The sequence below is a fragment of the Heloderma suspectum genome, chromosome 13, assembly GCF_057233095.1.
Source record: "Heloderma suspectum isolate Gila_16-S chromosome 13, 16-S_ref, whole genome shotgun sequence".
In the NCBI taxonomy this organism is placed as follows: Eukaryota; Metazoa; Chordata; class Lepidosauria; order Squamata; family Helodermatidae; genus Heloderma; species Heloderma suspectum.
In genome coordinates, this window is record NC_139470.1 from 31,470,648 (window position 1) to 31,496,448 (window position 25,801).

Below are 25,801 nucleotides of genomic sequence, written 5' to 3' on the forward strand. Positions count from 1 at the left end.
GCAATTACATTAAGTGAAAAGCAATCATGCTCCTTCCTTGTAATAGCCTGCTTTTTGAAGCAGATATATAGTTCAGAATCTGAAGCAATCCCTGAATAAGCAACCTAAGTAATTTAAGTACCCTTATGATACACTTACCTACTATCCTGCGCATGAGGGAAGTCCGATCTGAGTCCAAGTCCTTCTTAAGCACTTCCACCGGTGAAGTCCTTCCAGAATTTGGATACAGTGATGCATGCCATTTTTCAGGGTCCCAAACTCCATCACTGCAATGTTACAAAAGTCACATTACATTTGCCTTACCCCTATACTTCTGTAACCAATGATAGACAGAAGTAAAGCAATTATCTAGATCTGGTGCCAAGGTCTCTTTATATATAAGATCTGTTCTAGTAAACTCCATTCAGTTTCAAAGAAGCTCGGTGTTTCCAGTTTAAAGCTAAACAATATGGTAATAAATATCAGATTGATGCCTAGCTATTCAAAGCAAATCTCATGTCTGATGAACACCCATACCATACCAAGGTACAAGTCTGTCAAGTGCAGACATTAGAACAGAATATTTCAAGTTCACTGCAATGATTCCCTCTTCTAAGAAAAAGAGGGATATTGAGATTGGCAACCCCTCCTGTCGAACACTGGAGGCACAACTGGTAGAGGCTTCAAACTTCTACAGGGTGGGGTCATGCTGAAGATGAACTACAGCCCTCTACAATTTTGAAGCAGAACTGCCACCTTAATCAGAGCAAAGCAATATACCCCAACTAAAAACAAGGGTGAACATTCAAAATATAACTGGCATAGACACAGAATGTCATAGAAGGGTGACAGGAAGATGGCCAAAAGATAGAGCACCTTTTCCTTGATAGCAGAGACAAAAGGGCATTCAGCCTAACGTACAAGTCTCCAACTACCTTCAAAGATAATTGCTAGATTTTCTGCACGAAGCAAGCATGATCTACCACTTCATGATCATGTCCTCAATTTGACCATTTGAACCACTCAGTTCCAATGCCATAAGGCAAAGCCATTCTTGGTTCCAACAGAAAATGGAACCCAAGATAAGAAATCCAGAACAATGGGAAGAAAACGGAGACCTATTAACTCCAAAACAGCACAAGTTCTGAAAACCATGGTTACCTCAGCTAAAACAGTGCAATGAATATCAAATCTGAGACTTCCAAAAACTCTTCAAAAGTGCATTGAATATTAAAAAATGAACAAAAGGCATATAGCACACCTGGACTGCCAAGCACTAGAGAGCGCACTTGTGATCTCCGCTATGGCGCACAAGGTCTGCTAGAACCTCCTCACCTTCGATGTTGATTGAAGACAGAAAGAAGTCCAACCAGAACTTTCACAGAAACCTGGTATGTTTTTATTGAATTTACTAACAAACCACTATTTTATTTATTTTATTTATTTGTTTTATTGAATTTACTAACAAATCAGAGAAAACCACTGGGAACACATGGCAAACTTCGGAAAGGCACCTTTAAAAAAATCTCAACTTATAATGAACACTCAGGGAATGTATATCAACTCACTGTATAACAATGAAATTGACCCCTGTGTTGTTCAAAGGAAATTGACCCCAGTGATTGTTAATTGTTTATGAACTGTTTATCATGTTATTGTGATGACTATTCCTATAAAACTTAATAAAACATTAATACCAATCTCCACCCAGAGCTATCCCCATTTCTTGGCTATTATACAGGAGTATTTAGGGTGAAACCTCCACTGTCCTGATCTACCTGCTGAAAACTGAACTAGTCTGCTTGCAACTTCTGAACTCCTTGAAGATACTTGGCTGAAATGGAAAGAAGCTGAACTGCTGTCCAGTAGATTACAAGGGAATCTACTGTGAGAGAGCCAGTGTGGTGTAGTGGCAAGAGTGCTGGACTGGGAGTCGGGAGATCCGGGTTCTGGTCCGCACTCGGCCATGGAAGCTCACTGGGTGACTTTGGGCCAGTCACAGACTCTCAGCCCAACCCACTTCACAGGGTTGTTGTTGTGAGGATAAAATGGAGAGGAGGTGGATAACGTAAGCCGCCTTGGGTTCCTTGCAAGAGGAAAAAAGGCGGGGTATAAATGCAATAAATAAATAAATAAATAAATAAATAAATAGACATTTCTTTTGACAAGAACCTCAGCTATCACATTGTCCATCTGCACTACGATAGGATTTTGTTTTTAATCCAGATTTTACTGTTAGCTGCCATGAGTGCCATTTTTGGGCAGAAAGCCAGGATATAAATTAAATAAATAGAATAATGATGAAAGCCAGTGGGCAAAATGGACAGCTCTCAGCTCTAGGAGGCTCGTTGTGAGTTAGGCATGTCTGACCAGCACCTGTGCTCTGAACCCACCAATTCCCACAAATCCAGTGAATCTTGCATCAGTTATTACACAATAACTGACTTTCAGATGGGCCCCCTGAGAAAGATGTTGAGTCAAAATCCAGAGATCTCTGGACTGCTGGGGGTATCTCATTCTTCCTGTGCAGCTTTGCTGTAATGTGCCACTGGAAATGTTGAACTGGAAATGTTTTCCAGGTGGGAAATCTGTTGAGTCTGCAGCTGTGGCCTGGGAATGGCTATAGCTAGCAGGTCCAAGCTGTGGCTGGCAAAAGGTGCTGCTGGTTGAAGACTGGGAAGTACTGCAAGACAGCATTAGTTCTGCTGGCTGTTAAGGGAGAGGCAGCGCCAAAGCAGACAGCACTACAGATGATTGGGTAGGAACTCTGCCTTCTACTACCTGCTTGTGCCATCAATCAGGAAGCAAGGGACTCTAGCTCCTCCCCCAAACCTCTGCCATTAGGTTCTGGTTCATGCCTGCACTGTCTGTTAGAAGGCATTGCAGTATTTGTTTAAAATGCTCAAGCCCCAATAGATCAAGCCAATTAAGGGAAAGCAGTACAATTTGGGGTCTTTTAAAAAAAAACAACAACTTAAGGCTCCAATCTGGGCACTTATCTGGGCCCTACTTCCAAGCAGACATGTACAGGACTGTGCTGCAGTGTGGACTTGAGCAGCCCTGCTTGCTCAGCAGAGGCGTGAAAATGGCAATGTCTCCTACTGTGGACATTTGAAGTCTCTACAAGTCCTCACCCCAACTGGTAGATAAGAGGAGTTGCATATCTCACTGCAAGTCCCGCTCTGCCAAAGAGAATCTTACATCCTGGGATTGTTGCCAATTTCTCTGATACATTTTCTTGAGCTTCTGTTCTGGTGCAGGTAGCCTCTGACATGCAAATAGAAGTTAATATCCTTCTCACTAGTGTAAAGTGTGGTGTTAGCTTTGAGAGACTCAACGTAGTCCCTCAGGAAATCATTTTATAGCACTAAAATATGAATGCTGCTGTAAAATATTCACAACTTGCCCATTAAGAAGTCTGCTCAAGACACATGAAAAGTTCTTATTTTGGACAGTATCCAATGCTATCATAGTGCTAATGATGTTGCATGAGCATAAACCAACCCTAGTGCAACACCACTGGCATTTGCTAGGCAAGGGTGAAAAGTGGCAATTTGCTGCCAAAATTTAGTGGCAAGCTGTGCTACTGAAATTCAGTGGCAAATCACTCCTTTTCCACTTTGCCTAGAAAGCACTAATGGTGTTCCATTAGCGTTGGTTTATGATATCCCATCATAATTCGCACTGTGACAGCATTGGAAACTGCCCTATGATTTTAGATGTTTCCCTCAATAAGCCATCAGTACATACAATGGAAAAATTGGATGCGTCTTCTCAATAGTGCCTCTTCCCATTATGTTGCAGTTGAAGTGCTCAAGCTAAGTTTATGAACCAGTTCTCCTTACTGCAACCCTGAAAGATGGTCAATTGAACTTGAAACAATTCCATGAATATGGTTGTAGTTTCTACTGCTAAGCCAGTTTTAGCTCTATCAAGTTGGAAGATCAATGCTTCCTGCGAAGGATGCTAATTATTTGATCCCTAGACACACCTCAGTACCACAAGTTTAGCTTGCATAGGGTTGTATCTAATAAGTTCCATTCATTTCAATGGTTTTACTCCAAGTAGGACTAACGCTGGATACAACTCATATTAGTGTATATGCAGCTATGTTGTCTTGATGACAATTACTTAAACTTTTTTTATTGACATTATCACAAAAAAACCATTGGCAAGAAGTTTAACAAGAACATTCAGCATAACTTCCAAGTGCGAGGAAGTAAAGTCAGAGCAATAGACACCTCCAGCCAGTTGCATTTACATAAAGTCTTTTTGGATGTAACATTTATGAATTAATAACCCATTTAAGGCTGGTCTATGTGCTGTAAGCTCCCCCACACCACCTCCTCCATTCATGTGCCAGCTTTGGCACTTTGATCCCAGTGTGCTGAAACTCAGTTGCCTGATACGTCTAGAAGAGGGAACTGTCTAATGTCAGTTTACTCAGAAAGATCAATCCTACTTACTAAGCCAACATTAAACCTTGGCTTCCTGTTCTGGACGTAACTGGGAACTGCAGTTTAATCAGACCAGGATTTAAGCACCAAAGGTAGTCTGCAAAGGGAGCAACACATGGATCAAAACGTATTCGCAGCTTAGTAAACTATGGTTTATTAACCCAGGAATCTTACAGACAACCAAGCCATACTGTTGGCTTAATAGAAATACCTGTCATATTTTTCAGAAAGACAGGATGGCCTCTGTTTTGAGTGTGGACGCTCTTTAATGTCCAGGAGTTCTTCCTAGAGAAAGGAAAATGATAGTATTCTCAAATACATCAAATGACTATAGCTGGATTTATTGCAGACCAGACTTCATGCAACATAACTAGCAAGAAGTTATGTTGCATGAACTAATATTGTTTGTTTTAAGCTGACTAGAAAGCAATATTTAAGAAATAAAGATCATTCCTTCAGCTACCTGTTAGGAAGGTTTACACCCCTTGCTGAAGATTAAAGTATTTAGAATAACGGCAAAAATACTTTGCACACAAGTGAACTAAAAGAATAAGTTCCCCCACAAATAAGAATCTCAAATGCTTTTTGAAAGACATCTATGGTCATGAGAGATCAGTGTAATGGCAGGCTGCAACAAATGCTACTGGGTTGCACAACTGGCCTGCTGAAAGTCAACTGATTTTCAGGGGATTATACAGTGGCCGGTTAGCAGCTGTATATCCTTGAAGTAGTGCTGAAGGCCTCCCATGTTATTTTATATTCTTTAATTGACCAGCCACATTGTATTGTGGTCTAGATATATAGGCGTTCCATCCGAATGCTTGGCACAGCTAGAGTACAAAGCTAGATAGGACCACTCTACTTCCCAAATATCTTTCAGTCATGCATATTTACAACTATGGTGCCAAGAAAGAATGATTCACAGGCAAAATTAGGAATACAACAGTTACATTCCTAGCAAATACATAGGTGTATTTACATACTATTCAAAAGGTGAAAAACTAACTCATGATGTTCACCACAGATATCTAATGGACCACCAGTAGCCCAAAGCACAATTCTGAAAGCTGCTGTTGGATATGTGATCCTTCTAAGGAGCAACATACATCCAAATCAATTAAACTCCCTTCTATTTTTGATGGTTATTTCACTTTCAGACAGTGTTCAGCATTACAACTAGTTTGATATCATTAATTTCTTAAATAGTCATCTGCATTAGGAATGTAATTTTTGGCTAGTATGTATGCATTTAATCTGAAGAATTAGATGTTTACCATAAAAATAAAGTTTCCCATACAAGGATAACAGAGCATGCTCAATACTCAAATATTTACATCATACATTAGTATGATGACAGGTTGAAGCTCTCTATAAGGTTGTTTGGCACACTTGTTTCTAAAATGGGTTTCAGTTAACTGGGCATCTCATTAAACCTTACTACAGAACCAGCATTTGACATAAAATCCAAAGCAGAAAAATCTTAGAGCAACTATCGAAAGTTGCAGGAATATGGGTTTTTTTTTTGCAGATTGTCAGCAACCCTATTAACAGCTTCATTCTGTCACCACTTTAGAAGCATTCCAATTCAATATTTAAACAAGAGGTCTAGCAGCTTACTTTTGTGTAGCGATGGGGGAATTTCATTGCACTGAGTCTGTTAATGTCAAGCAATGTATCACCATTCACAGCTTCTGTCAACACCCCCCTTTTATCCATAATTGCTTGAACTACACCTGATAAAGAACAGAAGCAAGATGGGACAGTTAACATCTTACAACTCATCTGACAAAACTGTGCAACAAAGTTTCACTTCAAGTATTGCTTGCCATATGTTGCTGTACTACAGAACTTTTGCAGATATGGGAAACATTACAGACACCGAACATTTAATGGCAGCCCCTAGTTTTTCCAAACTGTTTGGAAACCTTATTTATACAACTGCAACTGCTTTTCAGTTCCAATACTAATTCTTCACAAAGCTCTTTTACATGTCGTGACCTAGTATCCCAGGTACTACAATGTTTCTTTCAACTATTTGAGAGTCTGAAAGAACATTGCCTGCCCCAAACTCTTCACCTATTTTAGCATAGTCAGGGATCATGGTACTCATTTTCCACGTTGTGGTGTCTCTCACATAGATACACAAACAAGTTTCCGTTCCTAGACCATTGCAGCTTACTCACAGTTTAATCACATAATATAGGAGGAACCCTGCATAAAAGGAAATAGGCTTCCTTATCACTGGGCAGAAGTAAATGGGTAATGCCACACCAGTACCAAGGCCATCCAGATTATTGGGGGGGGGGTACCATACCCTTCAAAAGGCAGCCTGCTCCCACTCAATAGGGGAAAAGAACTCTGGCATCACACGTTAAAAAGAGTTACCAGGTAGAAGGTAGTGTGAAAAGTTCCTTCTCTGACCAAGACCTTGGACAGCATTATTAGTCAGAGCAAGCAGCACCGAGCTAGATGGATGGTCTGAGAGGAGCACACCATGCAGGTTCAAAGTGCTGAACAAGTAGCAATAAGGCTTGACAGACGATAAGGATCCTCCCCACCTCCCAATTTGGATAAGACCCCCCCCCTTTATTCTAGCAGGACTCAACCCGCCTTCAATCCCGGCTCGCGTCGAAAGCAGCAATTCCAGCAGAGTGTCCACTGCAACAACTCCTCCGCCCCCCTCGCGCGGCGGCCGGCCCAAAAGCCAGACGGGGCCACCCCACCCTCGCGGCCGCCCACTCCGCCACTGGGGGCAGCGCCGCCTCCTGCCCCAACTCCCGCACCTCCGGACCGGCAAGGGCTAGAAGGGCGTGGGAGGAGGGACAGGACGAAAGGGGCGGAGGGCTTCCTGGAACGCCCGCGTCGCAACTGCTCCCAGCCGCGTCCTGCCGCGGGGCGTCGGCGGCTCTGCCTGCCTCGCAGGGCTGTTGTGAGGCCAGCCGGCGCGCTCCGGAGACCAACACGATACGGCCCGCCTCGCCCAGGAGAAGGGGGCTTCCGGGGCGGCCGCCCTCCAAGGTGGGCGCGCCACAGGCGCAGAGGGGGAGAGGAGTGGGGGGAAAGAGAGCGAGGCGCCCGCCCGCCCGGTGACTCAGCGGATCCCTCACCTGGCCCAGGCCGAGGGCCGCGCCACTTCCGGCGGCGGCTCGCTTCACGCGCTGCCTGGAAGGGGGGTTCCCGCCGCAGCGCGCGCCCCCTCGCCCGCCTTCCCGCCCCTCTCAGCCCCAGGGACGGCGGCGCTCGCTGCTGTCTCTGCCGCCGCCCTCCCTGCCTTCCCTCAGCGTCGCTGCTGCCCGCTGTCCTCGCTAGGCGCGCGGCCCGGCCTAGCCCGGCCTGGCCTCTCCTCGCCTCTCCTCAGACCGCTCCTCCTCTTCCTCCTCGCCTCTGCCGCCGTAACCGGGGCCTTCGCGACCCACCCCTCCCCCTTTAATAGCCACGGCGCATGCGCGGGGCGCGCGCGCCTTCCCCCGTCTCTCGCGCGCGCGCAGCACCGGCCGAAGCGCGCCGGCCTCCCGCGGCTGCCTGACAGGAAAGCGCCGGCGCTCGCGGGCCCCGCTCGGCCAGCCCCTCGCCGGAGGGCGCGGCGCGCGCGCGTACGCAGGCACCGCTGGGCGGCGGCGCGAGGGTCCTTCAGGCGCCTGAGCCGGGCAGCCTCGCCCGGGCGGCCTGCCCGCCCACCGGCGCCGCGGGCTGGCCGGCGGGGGCGCCCGGGCTCCCGGTAAGTGCGCGCCGCCGAGGAGACTCCTCCGCTGCGGCCGATGGAGGGGCCGTGAGGGGCTGCTGCGGCCCCGGAGAGCAGGCAGCCTTCCCCAGCCGGGCCCTCCGGCTCCCGCCGTCCCCCGGCCGGCACGACAGGAGCTGCGGCCCTGGCCACCCGGGGAGCCCCGGGCTGGGGGGCTGCCGCGGAGCCCCGCGGCTCTTCAGCTCTGGCGGGGGGCTGCGTATCCAGAGCGAGCGAGCCGCGGTGGACGTTTTGTTGACTGGATGTATAATCCGCCCAAGCACGGCGCTCGAGGCGGCTCGCCGTAAGGCGCTCTCGCGCTGCGGCCGCATGCGGCGATAGGGGAGGGAGCGCCGCCCGCCCGCCCGCCCGCCCGCCCGCCCGCCCGCGCTTGCGGCGCGGGGGCTCAGGTGATACCGGTGGAGGTGGTGCCGAGCCGGAACGGGCCCTTCATATTAAAAAAGCATGCCGAAAGAGCGGCATGTTTAGGAGGGCTTGAGAACAATATTTGGGGCGAAAGCCCTTGCGATGTTATATTATTAACCCCATAACGCTCGGAACGCATCCGGAACGAATGAGCAAAATCGATCAAACTCACCAGTCACGCGTAACTCCATGGCGGGGATGCCGCAAGCCACGAAATGTCCACAGAATGTCCACATTCCAATACCCGTTTTGGGCAATAGCCCATGTTGAAGAAAAACGGCCCGGAACAGCAACTTCCGAGTGAGCCAAATCAACCAAACTTGCCAGCCACACATTACTAGCTGGGACAGATGTAATAACCTCCAAAACTGCCCCAGAAACCACGTTTCAATAGCAGCTCCGGACCATAGTCCGTATTGCACAAAACAGGCCAGAACAGCAGCCTCCAAGAGAGCCAAATCAACCAAACTTACCAGTGCACGGGACTGATGCAATAAGCCACAAAGTGTCCGCAGAAACCGTGTTCCAATACCCCTTCCCAACATTAGCTCATATTCCACAAAATGGCCTGGAATGGCATCTTCCAAGTGAGCAAAATGAGCCACAAACTGTTGTGGGGAAATAGCTCAGAATGGCAGCTTCTGAGCTCTAGCCTGTTTTGCAGAATATGGACTGTGGCCCCGAACAGGTATTGGAACATGGTTTCTGTGGATGTTTTGTGGCTTATTACATCCCTGCCATGGAGGTATGTGTGACTGGTGAGTTTGGTTGATTTTGCTCATTCTGTTCCAGGCCATTTCATTTTGTTCCGGATGTGTTCAGGGCATTATGGGGATAATAATATAACATTGCAAGGGTTTTGGTCCTAAAATATTGTTCTCAAGTCTTTCTAACACATTCCACTATTTCTGGCATGCTTTTTTTAATATAAAGGGGCTGTTGCGGCCCGTTGGATTCCATTCCGGCTTTTACACTGTCCCATTCCAGTGGGGTTTTATGCATGATTTAAGGACACAAAGGCTCCTGCAACCTTTCCTTGCTCTTCCACATGCCCAAGATGTGGCCCTCTCTTTGGTTCCACAAAATGCCCTCATTTTCCCTGATCAGAACACCCACTTCATCCAGAAGGGTGAGAAGCCTCCACCTTTTTACCTTGTTTAGCTGCTCAGACTAAATGATACTGTGTGGTTAAAGTTTATTAAGGGGCAATAAATATTTATTTAAATTAAATACAATTTGTTGTAACCAATTCCTAGAACAGGTCTAATTACTACCTTGCAATTCTTACTGGGAATAAGCCCTTCTGAACACATTGGGACTTATTGCAGAGCAAACATGCACAGACTCACTCAGGGCACCTTTCAGTGCAATCCAGATTTTCTCGGAAGTGTGTTTACGATTGCAGTGTTGTTCTTCACTGTAAGGTGCTATGATGACTGGATGCATAATACATACTGGATCCCCCCCCCCCCCGACTCCTTCCAGTGCATACTTGTGGAGGAAATGGGAATTCTAAGCCTTATTAATTATTGCATGGAACTGGAGGGTGGGTGTTATCTACATTAAGCTAGACCAATTGAATTCAGTGGGACTTGCTCCTGTGTGTAGGCTTGCACCATAACTGATCCAGGATAAAATTCCTGTGAACTTCTGCATGTACTCTTAAGGCTGTACATGCGCGCACACCAAAATCAGCTGGATTTTGATTCTCAGAGAAAACACAATCTCATGCACTGTTATTGGAAATCCCAAAGATGGGGATTTCTTCTTCACATTTCCTATGCATGGTGCAAAGTGGGGTTCCTAACGTTAATAAGTGCTAGTGAGTACAAAAGACCAGGAGCTGGTTGTTATTCTGGACTAATCCTGTGAATGTCCTTTAAATATATCAACCTCCCCAACCTGGTACCCTCCGAGTGTGTTAGACTACAACTCCCAACATTCCCCAGGCAGCATAGGTGGGAGCTGTAGTCCAACACATCAGGTGGGGGAAGGCTGAATGGGGTTCAAGACTACCTTGGAACAGTGGCCACGGATCCCAAGTTTGGGAAGAGTGTGTGTGCAGTAACTATCCTCTGCTGGAGGGACAATCTTCAGCATATACTCAGAAGCCCTTCACCTCTACCCTCGCATGCTCTGGGCCTGGATCACACATTGGTCACCGCGCAGCTGGGCCTACTCGCGCCACTGCTGCCCCAGCCTGCTTGCTCCTTCCGGTCTGGGACGTGTCCTCTGACTTGACTTGTGCCACGCCTGAGGAAGGTGGCTTGGTTGCGGGGGCTTGTCTGAGCTCTGGGTGCCCTGCGAGGTCTGAGGTGAAGGGGACTACTCCCAACGCATCCCACAGCTGAGACAGGCAGCTGTGTGGCATGCAGCTGTGAGGAGAGGAAAGCTGGGCCCAGCTGAGCGGTGCCTTTGTCTTCTCACCATCTACTGCCCAACGTGAAACGGCAGCAGTTTGCATTTACATCCTTGTTTCCCGCTCTGCTTCAGCCTCCCCCAACCTGGTGCCCTCCAGATGTGTTGGACTGCAACTCCCAACATCTCCAGCCAGCGTGGCCAATGATGGCTTGGGAATAATAGAAGTTGTAATGCCTTTAGTTGTAGTTGTAGGGATGTTTGGAGGGGCGCTAGATTGGGCAAGCCTGATTTTCTTCCTCGGTTATTCTTCTGTCAACTGTTCTGAAGTAGGCATCCTATAAAATCATAGATCTGAAAGGTCCACAGTGGCTCACAGTTGCCCCGATGTTAAAAGGTTGGATCCAGGATCTGCATTCCTCAAGAGGAAGGGACCTTCTGTCAGATGAAGGGCTGGTCTTGTGGAAGATCCCTAAGCCCAATTTTTTGGGGTCCCCACATGTACCACAACTCACCCCATTCAGCAGGATCTCCTGACTCTGTTTGCAGGGGGTTGTTGTGGAAAGGGGGGGGCAGGGAAGTCCACTTCCATCAGCACAGCTGATCCAGTGTAAATCTGGATCCAAGCCATCGTTTCCAGAGGGCTAGCCCTGTTAGTCTGTGGCAGACTTCTCCAACCTGGTGCCCTCCAGATGTTTTCGATTACATTGGCCATGCTGGCCAGGGCTGATGGGAGTTGAATTCCAAAATATCTGGAGGGCACCATGTTAGGGAAGGCTGGTCTATTGCAGCAAAAGCAACAGCCTTGTGGCACCTTAAAGACAAATTTATTCCGGCATAAGCTTTCATGGATGCATATGATGAAGTGGAGTATAGTCCGTGAAAATTTATGCCAGAATAAATGTGTTGGTCTTTAAGGTGCCACAAGACTTCTTGTTGTTATTTCTATAGCATCAGTCATGAACAAAGAGCAGGGGGTACTTCCAGACAGAGGGCTCCTAGAACTAATGCTCAAAAGGCATTGTGTGGCTATTCCATCTTTTGCCATAATGGATTTTTTTTGTTGTTGTTGTAAGAAAAAAGACAGAAGAAGTGGTGGGAAAACACAGAAGGCTACCAGTGGAAGATGACGGTGTCTGGACCTTCCAAAAAATTCCATGAATTCGGCAGGGCGATTGCACAATAAAAGTACCCTTGTCTGAAAGTACCCCAGGTTTGACAAGTCCTTATGCTGGGGGGCTTAAATCTAAACGCAGACACAGGGAAACAACAGAGGGAGGGGGTGGAAATCAAGGCAGGTAAGAAAAGCGGAAAATTGGAATATGTACCTATGGATGGCTCTCTTGTTTTTGCAGTTGTGGAGGCAGTTCGTGGATAACACTTCGAAGGGAGTGTATGCTGTTGTAAATGTTTAATGGATTTTTTTTTTTAATCCTTATGTTTTGGCAAAAGCTTTTTCACCTGCTGCCACATGAGATTCTGCCAGAAAACACTGGTTTGCATTGTATAGCAGAGGACGTAAAGCTTTTTATGTGATGGAGAAAAAGACCAAAAGCAGGTGAGAAATGCCCAGCAGATAAGTCTGCACCAACAGCTCACCTATGTTGTTGTAGTTCTAATATTTCTTGATCGTGGCATCTTTTTTGAGCAAGGAGTGCTGGGGATGCAGAAATCCCTGCTTGTGGGGGCTGCTGCTGCAGACAAAGTAGCACTTGTTGTTGTTGTTTCATTTCTATATCACCCAGTAGCTGAAGCTCTCTGGGTGGTTCACAAAAACTAAAACCACAAATATAACATATAATATAACATAAAGGCCAAATATATTACTTTTGTCTGTGCTACAGAGTCCTAGATAGCAGACTTTTACTCACACTTTCTTGTCCTATCTATTTCAGATCCAAAACCCTTGTAGCACAAAACTTTTCGTACACAATAAGGCTCTGATTTTTGTGGAGTCTTAAGTTGGGGTGGGCAACATGTGACCTTCCAGATGTATTGGCCTACAATTCCCATCACCCTTCACCGTTGGCTATGCTGGCTAGGGTTGGTGGGAGCTGTAGGCAAGAACACATGGAGGGCCACAAGTGGCCCATCCTTCCTGTTAAGTGTTACAATGTTTACATAAATTCCTGGGTTCCATCTCTTGGTCACACACTAGTGCAGCCTTCCCCAACCTGGTACCCACCAGATGTGTTGGTTTACAATTCCCAGAATCCCCCAGCCAGCTCTGTAGTCCAACACTTTCGGAGGGGACCCGGTTGGGGAAGGCTGCACTAGTGTATGACCAAGAGATGGAACCTAGGATAGGGCTACACAGATACAATTTCCAATGTATTCCATTAAATTGTGTAGAATAAAGCAATCAACAAGACTGCCAGTGTGGTGTAGTGGTTAGAGTATTGGACTGGGACTCAGGAGACCCAGGTTCTTGTCCCCACTGGGCCATGAAGCTCACTGAGTGACATTGCCTGCCTCTTCGCTTAACCTACCTCACAGGGTTGATGTGAGGATAAAGTGGTGGTGGGGGGTCATGTATACCACCTTGGGGTCCTTGGAGGAAAGGTAGGATAGAAATATAACTAATGAATAAGACTGTTGAGAAAGGAGCATCATCTTATCTATCCCAGAAAGTGGGTGACCAGGGACATGGGGTAAGGCTAGCCCCCCCCCGCCCCCCCCCCCAATAATGGCTCCTGTGTATATCCTTCTCCCATATTAAGTGAATCACTTCCATTTCCTAAAGAAAAAAGTCAAACATTTGGGAGATACAATTGCAGTGGGAGCAAAACCTGTCTCCTGACACCAGGCAGTCTGGCCCTCACTGAGGGGTGTAGCTGGGTTGTATTGTGTGTCTTTGTCATTTGTCATGCTACTTAGCTAATAAATATTTAGCAGTCAACATAAAAGGACACACACAAGCATTGCAAGGTTGGAAGCTTCCGTGTCCCATTTCTGATCAAACAGGTTTTGCAAGTTTTGAAACAGTACAGAATCCTGCAAAGCGTGTATAACAGAGGTGAAAGAGGGATGGGCATGCACACCACAAGCAGTGATCTGTCTTTCAAATTGCCTTTGACTCTTTGAAAAAACCCCCACTACTGTCTTTCTTGGGGTTGCCACTTGGGTCGGTTGACCATCTATGATTTCACTACGGTCAAATATTCCATGAGACCCTGATGTTGCTGATGTCTAGAGAATTAACCTGCAGCATACATTACACAGTTGCCCTAAATTGATACTTAATTGATGGAGAGGATAGTTGTGTGAACAAAGGAGTAACTTATGATCCAAGCCGCTGTTTCACAATAATAGTGAACTAATCTGTTTTTAGTCAAGCCTGTTAATAATGAAAGTATCTTTTTTATTAAAATAATCTTTAAAAAATGACTGTTTTGACCATATTTGATCAAATCAATTGACTAAATATTTTCTGACCAGTCAAATGTCCCCTCGTTTAGCTCTGGTCTTGGAAACTTTGCAGTAGTGTTTTCTGTCTGTATTGAATTAAAGATCCACTTTAATACCAAGACAAATGGAAGCTATTTGTAGCTCCTCAGACACCTTACTTCTGAAGTTCTCCCTATCTTAGCAAGTTCTCTCTTGTACGAAATCCTTTAATGTTTGGCAGAGCCAGAAATTCAGATAGGCTGGTTCACGAATGCCTCCTTTCTGTGCTTGATACACACCCACACACACTCAAAGGAAGTTGATCAAGCAACTGCAGCAGCATCCTCTATAAATAAACCCAAGATAAAGAGTCTGCTTGATCAAGTCCTTCTATTGATATATAATCCAATGGCAAAAGTGGTGATAGGTTTTATTTTCCTTTAAAGTTTAACGTTTCCAAAGACATGGGAATTACATGGTTTTAAAGAAGGTGCAGTTGGGCAGCTTGTTCCTCGTCTTCCTGGAAATCGGGGTCAGGATGGGAGACGCAGGATCTCCTATCGTGCTACTTACACTTGGAACCGAGGTGGGAGATTAAAAGAACTCCGTATCAGGTAAGAGTCAAATCTGTGTTTGTGAATTCTCTGTAGGGTTTATTAAACAGTTATGAAAGGACACTATGTCCATTGGTTAGATTTTTAAATGTTTATTTTTTTTAAATGTATCTCCTGTTTTTCCAGCCCAATCAAGCTTATCATTATTAAAGTTATGCATTGCTTCCCACCACAAAAAGCAGTCTTGAAGGACTTACCTAATGCAGAAATCCATGATTAATATAACAAGGGGTGGGCGGGGAGATCAATATGAACTATAATCAGCACAATACTACAAATAAAAATAAATAGCATAAAATATAATGTAAAAACAATGCAATATGGAAGTGTTCATCCACAAATGCAGAAAATCTACTCCCACTCACAGTTTAGAATGAACATCGCAAAAGCAGCCCACAACAATTGGGCCAGAACTAGTGTCCAAATGCCTGGGAAAATAAGTGATTTACATTTCAAACAAGCCACAACACAATACAATCAAGTATAAAAACCTCTGATATAGAGTCTGGGTTCCTAATTCTACCCACATTTGGGAACTTTTCCACATGTTGGTGAGTTGCAGCTTCAGCATATGTTGAAGCATTCATAAGATCAGTCACCACACCAAGACTGTTGAACTGGTTGTTGGTATACCACGTTGCCACTATATAGTAACAGTATTGTGAATCATCCTATACAAGCAGAGAGGGATTTTTTTTTCATTTTTATCCCACTCTCCTTCCAAGAAGCACAACATTCTCCCCCACCCCGTACATTTTGTCCTAACAACAATCCTCTGAGGTAGGTTAGGCAGAGAAAAAGTGACTGGCCCATATTCACCTTGTGAGCGTCATGGCTGAGCAAGAATATGAGCCCAGGTTCTTACAGTCCTAATCAGGCCTTGAAATGCATGCACCACATCTGTTACACCATGAATGCTTCCCAGTTAGAAATATTTGCTGTTTAGTATCATTGCTGTTAGATAAATGCTCTGTGTGAACAGTTCAATTACAATGCTGGTGAGTTTCCCTGTGGGCAGCTGGTTGGCCACTGTGTGAACAGAATGCTGGACTAGATGGACCCTTGGTCTGATCCACCATGCTGCTTATGTTCTTTTATTAAGACTTTATGTTTATATAAATGTTTGTATTGAATGATGATTAAAGCTTCAAACCTATGAGAGCTATGTTGAAGTGATAAGAGTGTGTAGTTGTATCAGGGAGACTTGCGTTCTACTCCCCACTTAGCCACACAGTTCTTGGGGTGATGTTCGCCTGGTTTTTAGCTGGCTGCTGGTTTTATTTTCACACTGTGTATTTTTTATATGTTACTTTACCACATGTTGTGATTTTGTGATTTTATTGTTTAGCCACCTTGGGATGCCAGAATATATGTGCTTATAGTCAGTCAATAATAAACCCACCTGACAGATGGTATTGCATTAAAGAAATAGGCTAACCCCTGAGCTCCTTAGACCAGCCTTTCCCAACCTGGTGCTCTCCAGATGTGTAGGGATACAGTTCCCTGCATCCCTTAACTATGCTGGCTGCAAGATGCTGGGAACTGTAGTCTAACACATCTGGAGGGTGCCAGGGCAGAGCAGGCTGCCTTAGAGGAAGGGTAAAAATATAACGTAATATGTTTGAAGTGGTGGACTGGGAGGAGTGCGATAGAATTTATGGATGATGTTTGGCTGGAGCAAACACGTGCTACAAAGCACTGAAATATTTTTTCCACCTGTTTTTCAGACATCTGGCCAGGAAATTCCTTTACTTGTGGCTGAAGAAGGCATTTGGGAGAGTCCTTCCATCCAGTGCCAGGTAGACAAAGCAAGGTTTTTGTTTCAAGAGGTTTGGATTTTTGTCTGAATGTGCAAAAAGTAAGCTCTTCACCTAACCTGGCCTGCCAGGAGTGGTTCAGCTGGCCCCTCAGGTGATTGTTGATCAGGGGGGTTCTGGCTTGTTTGTATGTTAAAGTGGTATTTTGCTGTTACAAACATGATCTGTAAAGAATGCAAATATGGGAAAGGATCAATTGCTCAATCTCAGACTTCTACTCGGGGCCCCCATGGAGGGCAGAAAAGGTCCTGACTTTGTGGATACTGGTCTCCAGCTGCTGAATCCCAACCAGATGTTTCTTTGTCATTTAAAATTGTATGAACACATTTAGGTTGCAATCCTATACATACATGCCTGGGAGTCCCATTGAATTCAATGGGGCTTACTTCTGCATAGGCATATATAGCATTGTGCTGAGGTATACTGCTCTTTCACACTAATTTCGAAAGGGGGTTATAAACATAAAAAATCCATAAAATAATACAATCTAATAAACCAAACAACAATAAAAAAGATGAGCAGGACACAGCCACAAAATCAAACTAATTAAATCAAACAACAATAAAAACAAAAAATAAACAGGAAACATCAACAACATTCATACGGCCAGTAAAGAAAGCAGCAAATTTTCCAAGGCCAACCAAAACAAACAGGGGTTTGCCAGTTTTTGGAAAGTTAACTATATGGTTTTCTTTTTGTAGAGAGGTCCACAAAACGGGGGCTGCTACAGAGAAGGCCCTGCTCCAAGTGGAGCCTAACTTAACCTCCCCATAGGATGGAATGTGGAGCCAGGTCTCATCAGAAGATCTTATGTGCTAGGTGGGAGTAGGCTCTGTTATGCCCCAAAGCCTTAGTATTTTAGGTGCATTTGATAGCAATCACCACTTCTCGCCCAGTTTCTCTTGCCACTCGCCCCCCCCCCGACACACTTTAGATTGTAAGCTCCTGAGAGCAAGGATTTACTTGTCTTGCTGATGACACCCTATCAAGTGCCATGTATGTTGTTGACAGTTCATGTAAAAATAGCAATACAGAAACATATCAGCCATTATGAGAGGTTCCTATAATTGTAAGGCAATCCTAAGTCTAATAATTGAAATAAAATTTATATTTGAGATACTTTACTGCCTTGTTTTTGGAGTTTCAGGGAACATTTGCAGAGCTGTGTAATCAAGAGTTTTTGCCTACCCCCAAGCTAGAAATCCTTTCTAAAATGAAAGTTGATTTCCTCCAATTTTTATTGTCCTTAAATAAGGCTGTATACTCTTAACTAAGGTAATATTTTATATAGTAATAGAACTGATCCAGTGCTTTTTCATACTGATTTTACCTGGGACTTGCAGTCAGCTGTAAGGCTGCTTTCACTTGCATCAGCAGTAATGCATAATTTGGGGGTGGTTATTCTGATTTCCTTTAATTCCCATATTTTACTTCTGATGGTGTTTTCATTCTGGCTTGTTGTATTTTTCACTTGTAAACAGACAGGAAGAAATAAATGAGTTTAAAGAGATGGCAAAAATGCATGCAGACATAGATCTACGTAGGTGCATTGTTTAGCAGTCTGGTAAACAATGTACGCAGATACTTTCTTAGGTGTCAGAAGACATACAGGCACTTTCTGGAGCATAGAAATGATCAGGCAAATTGATGGTGACTATAATCCCCGAATGGTGTGCCTGGGCACACCTGTGTGCTGTGAGTGACAAATTGATAAGCTATTCAAGGTCCTGAGGAACCCAGAGGACCCACCCACAGAAGAGGAGCACTGAATTACAAGTGGCACTTGCAACAGAACTGTGGTGTGGAGTGCCACCATTCCGGATTCCCTTCTCTCCTTCCAGTCTGTAGGAGGGTCCGTGGCTTAGTGGTAGAACAAGGCCCTGGGTTCAGTCCCCGGCAGCATCTCCAGGTAAGGCTAAGAAAAACTCCTGCTTGAAACCCTGGAGAGCCTTTGCTGCCAGTCAGTGTTGACAATACTGGGCTAGATGGACCAAGGCCCTGACTCCATATAAGGCAGCTTCTGATGTTCCCATGTTTTCTGTCTCTCTGTCCCCCCTCCCCCTGCTCCCAATCAGCCAGCACTCAGTAGCCATTGAGCATACTCCATCTTCACTGGGCTCTTCTTTTCTAAGTTACTTTTCTAAAGTTACTTTAGTTACTTTGTGGTTGCCCTAAGGCTGCTGGTGCCATCCTCTTGTACAGGGATGGTCCTGTTTTAGCTACATAACACTCACAGCCTGGCTATTGAAAATAGAGGGAACGATCCCATCATTGCTGATGCAGAACCACAGAAGAATGATCCACCCTCAGAGGCTGCCCATTCATTCTGTCTTTCAGATCAGGAGATATACCCAGTCAGAAGCACAGGTGGTAGGCTCCAGTATGTATTTTGTACTGGCCTCCAGCTTTAATTTAGAAAAAAAAAACACCTGTGCCTCATCTGTTAGAAGTTTGGGAACCATTGTGCTGTCTAAAAGCTCCCACAGCCTTTCCAATAAGAGAAATTCAGACTTGTACAAAAAGCGCAATTGTCCATCTGGCAGCTGCAAACTAGGGAGAGGCTCAATTGCTGTGCTTAGTAGTCTCGTTACATAGCTCTCATCAAACCACAGTTTGCCCAAGCTATAGTTTGCAAACGAGCATCAGTCCATGGTTTGAAATCCTGGTGTGGTGGCAATTTGCAAGCCACGGTTTGGCATTGTGTCTGAATCATCACTTAGTAATCAGCCTGCTGCTAAATAGCCGGAGCACCAGGATGTTGAAATCTACACACACTTTCATTCTTAGCCAAGTCATAGGCTTTACTGTGTGATTTTTAGGAGAGTCACCAAATCATCTCTGCAAGTTCCGAAGGAATTAAATCACATGCAAGAGTTAATCAGTTGAGAGTTAATTGTATTTAGGAATGCTTGCATGTTCAGAGATCAAGGGTGTGATCCAACTCACAGTTAAACATGCTTAAAGCTCGTTGGTATCACCAGCACTTGAGCAGACTGGCTTGTGACTAAATGTCACTCACTCTATGAAAAGGAGTTAAAAAGAATTCTACACAAATGGATTTAATGTCATCAAAGGTATGTGCCTACTGTCCTAAGTGTTTTACATTCTCTCAATGTTTTAGGCGCTATTATGAACAGAGGACACTGCAGAAAACCTTTGGAGAGTGGAAGGAAGAATGGTGGGTTGTTTGCAGAGAATGGAAGCTCACCGTCAGGGCTGACTGCCATTACAGGTCTGTCAAATGGACTTCCTAATGCCACAGAGAACACAGGGAGACAATCCCTGCCGAGAAGCAGGCTGTGCCATCATAAGCAACAAATTCCCAGGCTTCATGCCGTTTCAGCAGTCTGTTTCATTTCCTACAGCTTATTACCCAAGTACACATTTTCCTTCCTGTGTCCTAGCTGAAAAGGAAATAGCTCAATTCAGACATCATACCAAACTATATGGCTTCTAGATGATCCATAGTTTAGAAGCCAACCCATGATTTCAGCTTCCAAGCATACAGGCGAACCTGGATTTAGAGCTGCTTCTCTGCTTTTTTTCCCCATCTGCTCAGCGCTCCTATTTCTATGATACAGACAGCATCTGGAGCAACACCATAACCATGCTTTGTGAATTCGGACATAACACTAAACAAAAGTTAGCACAAATCATGAGGCTGGATCCAGACATAGTCATATTTTGAGTAGATCCACTGAAATCAATAGGACCTGAAGCCTGATGAAGTCTAGCTGCAAACCCACTTCATACTCTGGTTGCTGATTCTAGTTTGCCAGTTGATCATGGTTTGTCAATTTGGGCATCATGTCAAACCATAGTTAAGTTTGCTTAATTATAGTTTGGCATGAAATCTGACTTGAACAAGTGTCTCACACCACTAGTTTTTGTTTGTTTTCAAAAATCATAATGGTTTAGAAGGCATAGAAACTACATTTGCACCAAATCTCCCCCCACCCCAGGTAGCTATTCTTTTGAAAAGTAGAGACTGAACAGCCATTTAACAAAAGATACTAGATACCAATATGAAAATAACATATTTACATAAAGCAGAGGTCTCCAGCTTTGGAGGGCCTTCCTTTCTGTCTCTCTGGCTCGTCTTCCTCTCTTCTTTCTTTCCTTCTCTTTCTCTGGCTCCTCTTTCCTCCCTTTCTTCCTTCTGTCTCTTTGGCTCCTCTCTGTCGCTGTTTCTCCTCTCTCTGTCCTCCTCTCTCTCTCTCTGACTCTTTCCTTCCTTCCATCCATCCATCCTTCATTCTTTCTATCTTTCTGGCTGCTCTTCCTTGCTCTCATTCTCTCTAGCTCAACTTTCCTTCTTCCCCACCCCCTCTCTAGCTCCTTTCTGTCTCTCTGTTTCTCTGCTCCTCATCCCTCTTTCTTCCCGCTGCCCCATTTCTCTGGCCTTTCTTTCTCTTTCTTCTCTGGGCCCTCTTCTCTTTCTCTCTCTCTCTCTGGTTCCTCTTTCTCTCCTCCCATCTGCAGTTTCCCCATTCATTTGCATTGGGTGAGAACAAGCCCCCTTGCCAAAAATTGACTGGTGTGCAGACAAAGTCCACCCCCAATCAAGGACTCTGTTGACCTAAGGGTCCTTGGTGGAGGATGCACTTTGCCCCCCCTCCAACCATTTCTGCCCCTGTACAAGTGAATCATTTCATTCACTTGCATGGGGGGGGGGGGAATAGCTTGGTGGGCACCTCAGCCCAGCCTTGCAGGTGCAGTGGCCCCTGTGGGCCCCTGACATAAAGTTAATGCAAACCTAGATCATATAAAATAAACTCAAAATTCTGGATCTCTAGCAAAAACAAGTAAAATGTACACAAACCTGTATGAAGTTGTATACATTCACTCATGAACTAAAAGTTCTGAATCTCCACGACAAGGCACAGTGTGCTCCTTTTTTGCTCCTAACATCAAGTACTGTAGATAAAAAAAAAGTGCAGTCTTTGCAGTTATATGTCTATCTTGTCTAAAAAGCAGATCTTTTTACAGTCTCATGGACAGACCTCCTTTTAAAGTCAGTAGCTCTTTAAAAAAAATGGATAACTTAAGGCCATCTTGGTGAGTTCTTGGCAGAGGTGAGAGTAGACCCAGGAATTTCTTGTTTCATACGTCAGTCACTTAGCTACTAATATACACCGTATCTTATGGGGTGTGCAAGCTTCAGGTTTGGATTTCCAACGCATAGCGGCCATTTTGTCATCATGCGCCATTTTGTGCAACCCCTAACACCACTGTACCCTCTACTTGTCAGAGTTTTTATTGCTTTTACTTCCTCTTCCTCGTTCCACAGACAAACTTTATGTACCGCTGCCCCAGACACTTCCCACTTTATGCAAATGACCCCCAGGCTTGTCCCTTTTTCTGTGGTTAAGCAATGTCAAATTGAAAAATGCAAAATGTGACATGCTTGGTTTAGTCCTTGCTGTCATGACAATGCCAATTTGACAAAAGACAACAACTCCTTCTAGGGCTGAAACCCAATTCACTCTCTCCTGATCAGGAATCATTAGAATATTTTGTGTTCTTTGTATACCTTTTGATGATTTGGAGCATTATAGTTTTGCAAGTAAATTCTCAAAAGCTACTTGCCCACAAATGTTTTTCCGAGCTCACCTGCCTACACATGCCTGTGTTCAATTATTCTGACCTAAACAGGAACACGCTTCCCCGCCCGGAGGGGATTCTTAACTTGCTGCAGGCTACCAGGCAAGTGGCTCTTTACAAGCCTGCTTTGTGGCCAGACAAATAAGCATGTATTTTTTATGTGAGAGAAGCTTACAGGACCGAAGTATTCCCCCAAATCAACTCAGAATTAATCCTCTGCATAGCAGAGGTTGATGGGAGGTGTAGTCCAGCTCATCTGGAGGGTGCCAGGCTGAGGAAGGCTGGTATAGCATGTGGTTAGACTGGATTAGGCAAAGTTTTCTTTTCTTTTGATTGGTCAGGTATTTCCTGTACAATGTGATCTTTCAGGCCTGGAGGTTCTATATACTCCAGCAGCGAGAGAAGAAGATGACCTATTGCGTTGCAGAGGCGCATGGTGAGAAATTGGAATAAAGCAGTGGTGGGCAGCTTGTGGCGATGCTCACTAGAGCTGATGGGAATTGTAGGCCAAAACACCTGAAGGGCCACAAGTGGGTGTCTGTTGTGGAAGCATGTAGAACACAAGTTGGTGGAGAAGCTTTTTGGAGTCCGAGGGCCGCAACCCCTGTGAGCAAGCTCTCTGGGGCCGCATTCCTGCAGTGAGTTAGGCCAGAGGCAACAGTGGCCTCAGCATTCTCACTCACTGTGGTGTACCCACACACCGCAGTGCTTTTCCAAAGGTAAAAGGACTCAGCTCAGGCTCTCCTCAGCTGTTTCTTAGTGATCAGACAAGCAGCAGGAGGGCAGTGGAAACCTGTGGGGATGGCGAGGTCTAGACCCTGCCCTGCTGATTGGAAGCAGCTGTGGAGCGGCAAGAAGGGAGCTGCTCTAACGGGATCCGCCTCCTCATGCCACTCCAGGCATCTTGAGGTGGCTGCTGTCCTTGCTTCAGGGACAAGGCCAAGCATAGGCCAGGTCTTGGTGTGCGATACTGGGACAAGAACTGGAAAGTTGAGTATTTGTCAAAAATAAGGAAGGCTTTTTAAACCCTTATGCACATTGCTAAACCATATGTCAATTTGGCTTTTCGCAGCAGCAAAAATGAGAACCCTTTGGACATGGCGCCATTGGCTGAGCTACGTGGAATTGCGTCGGATGAAGCACAGGATGTATCTGGAGGCGCTCAGATCCTGGGAGTGGAGCACCCTGCGGTGAGAACCGATTCAGTCAACAGTGGGTTAATGGTGCACATGCGGCTCCTGTTCTTTTCCCCCAGTCCATCCTTCTGAACATCCCAACTCTGAACACCTTTCTGGGAAATAAGGTCCTTCAATCTCTGTGGCTTGAGGTGTAAAACTTGCTTCCCTCCATGTATTTTAAAGAACCAGAGGAGTCGATGTAGTAGATCAGTGGCTGCCAAACCTTCTTAGGTTATGGAAGTTTCTTTCGCATTGATCCATCTGCTGAGGAACCCGTGGACATCTGCCATGGATGTCAGGGGCATGTGGAGCAGGGTTGGGCTGATGGTTGATTGCTGGATGCTTTGCAGTAAATCATCAAGCGTTTCTGACTTCCAGACAGTAGCAGCAATAAAAAGGTATTTATTTTCGAGTAGTTATAACCTGCTTATATCTAAAGATTTCAAAGTGGTGTGCACAGTTCATAGAAACATTAAACCAAAGACATGGAATATATTGTATCTACTGAAGATGGCAGGCTACACTGCATAGGAAGGCTTGTATAAACATGTGGGTCTTCAACATCCACCTAAAAAGAACAATCGTTCCTTTTTTAATGTAGGCTGTTTCAGTCCTAAGGTACAGATCTGTGCCTATAAGTCCTGGCCATCCTAGTGTGTGGCTTTGGGCACTGTGAGGACCTGGCTGGAACTTCTCTGGAATTGGTTCATGAACTGTGATTGTGCCCTTGACACCAGCTCTGTCCTGCAGCTGCATGTTGCAGGGGAAATTGGTAATTTTGGATTAGTTGTGTTTAGAGGAAGCTGTTCTGCTTGGCTTCTGTATGAGGGGAATCTGAAACGGTGGTTTGTGAGTTCTTGCTTTTAATTGCACATGTTTTTGTGTTTTTTTATCTATATTTTATTTTTTATAAGTGAAATAAACAATACCAACAACATAATCAAAATCTTCAGTTTCCAACATTATAGTATTCTGGAGGAAAAAAGAAAAAAGGAGGAAAGCAAAAGAAGTAGAGGGAAAAAAGCAAGGAAGAAAGGGGGGAAAAAAGATTATATCTAAGTTTCAATGAAAGCAAACCAAATATCCAAATATAAGTCCAATTGCAAATTATACCTATACAGCACTCTTCCAAACACTGCAGGTATTATTAAATCTTCACTCTGCTGCTCCATAAACTGTAAGCCTTGCCTTTCAATGTTATATAGCAAATTATAGCAAATAATACATATTTATTATTTATAGCAAATAAACGGGAGCAAACAATCCATTTCCATTAACCATATATTACTATTCCATTGACACGTATTAGTAAACGTTAAAAGTTTAACCAACAAAAAATAATAATCATCATAATCCCTTAATAATAATGGAAATACTAATATTAATGATAATTAAGAAGAAAAGGCGTGAAAGAAGAAGAAATTTAAGAAAAGGATAAAAAATAAAAACAAACCATTTATTTATTTATTTTGTTGTTGTTGTTGTTCAGTCGTTCAGTCGTGTCCGACTCTTCGTGACCCCATGGACCATAGCACGCCAGGCCTTCCTGTCCTGCGCTCTCTCCCGGAGTGTGCTCAAGTTCATATTCATTGCATCGGTGATGCTATCTAGCCATCTCATCCTCTGTCGTCCCCTTCTCCTTTTGCCTTCAGTCTTTCCCAGCATCAGGGTCTTTTCCAGAGAGTTTTCTCTTCGCATTAGGTGGCCAAAATATTTCAGCTTCAGCCTCTGTCCTTCCAATGAGCACTCAGGGTTGATTTCCTTTAGGATGGACTGATTTGACCTCCTTGCAGTCCAGAGGACTCGTAAGAGTCTTCTCCAGCACCACAGTTCGAAAGCATCAGTTCTTCGGCGCTCAGCCTTCCTTAGCACTCTGTCTATCAGGTCTAATCCCTTAAATCTATTCCTCACTTCCACTGTATATTCATAAGGGATATGATTTAGGTCATACCTGAATGGTTTAGTGGTCTTCCCTACGTTCTTCAATTTAAGCTGATATTTTGCAACAGGAAGCTCATGATCTGAGCCACAGTCAGCTCCAGGTCTTGTTTTTACTGATTGTATAGAGCTTCTCTATCTTTGACTGCAAAGGACATAATCAATCTGATTTCGATATTGACCATCTGGTGATGTCCATGTGTAGAGTCGTCTCTTGTGCTGTTGGAAAAGAGTGTTTGCTATGATCAGCGTGTTCTCCTGGCAAAACTCTATTAGCCTTTGTCCTGCTTCATTTTGTGCACCAAGACCATGCTTGCCTGTT

The 25,801-nt window shown here is 44.8% G+C and overlaps 2 protein-coding genes across 31 annotated transcripts in view; one reads left to right on the top strand and one right to left on the bottom strand.

The window, feature by feature from the left end:
- The window catches only part of EIF4ENIF1 (eukaryotic translation initiation factor 4E nuclear import factor 1), a 44,545-nt gene extending 36,731 nt beyond the window's left edge, over positions 1 to 7,814 (bottom strand). For 3 of the 7 annotated variants that reach the window (XM_084819854.1, XM_084819851.1, XM_084819848.1), the window contains exons 1-4: positions 7,544 to 7,814; positions 6,054 to 6,169; positions 4,648 to 4,721; positions 139 to 266 (exon numbers count right to left, since the gene is read on the bottom strand). In XM_084819854.1, the coding sequence (XP_084675980.1) occupies positions 139 to 266; positions 4,648 to 4,721; positions 6,054 to 6,152 (301 nt within the window). In that variant the 5' untranslated portion in view covers positions 6,153 to 6,169; positions 7,544 to 7,814. Of the gene's footprint in view, positions 1 to 138; positions 267 to 4,647; positions 4,722 to 6,053; positions 6,307 to 7,046 lie in introns of those variants that run through there. The other 4 variants (XM_084819853.1, XM_084819850.1, XM_084819847.1 and 1 more) reach the window with 2 other exon arrangements.
- The window catches only part of SFI1 (SFI1 centrin binding protein), a 67,560-nt gene continuing 48,997 nt past the window's right edge, over positions 7,239 to 25,801 (top strand). For 7 of the 24 annotated variants that reach the window (XR_014785745.1, XR_014785747.1, XR_014785746.1 and 4 more), the window contains exons 1-7: positions 7,881 to 8,154; positions 12,394 to 12,499; positions 14,775 to 14,942; positions 16,670 to 16,741; positions 19,881 to 19,991; positions 22,705 to 22,799; positions 23,436 to 23,553. Coding sequence is in view for 20 of the 24 variants with exons in the window: in XM_084819825.1 (XP_084675951.1) it covers positions 12,477 to 12,499; positions 14,775 to 14,942; positions 16,670 to 16,741; positions 19,881 to 19,991; positions 22,705 to 22,799; positions 23,436 to 23,553 (587 nt within the window). In the remaining 4 variants the exon portion in view is untranslated. Of the gene's footprint in view, positions 7,455 to 7,880; positions 8,155 to 12,296; positions 12,500 to 14,774; positions 14,943 to 16,669; positions 16,742 to 19,880; positions 19,992 to 22,704; positions 22,800 to 23,435; positions 23,554 to 25,801 lie in introns of those variants that run through there. The other 17 variants (XM_084819826.1, XM_084819830.1, XM_084819835.1 and 14 more) reach the window with 12 other exon arrangements.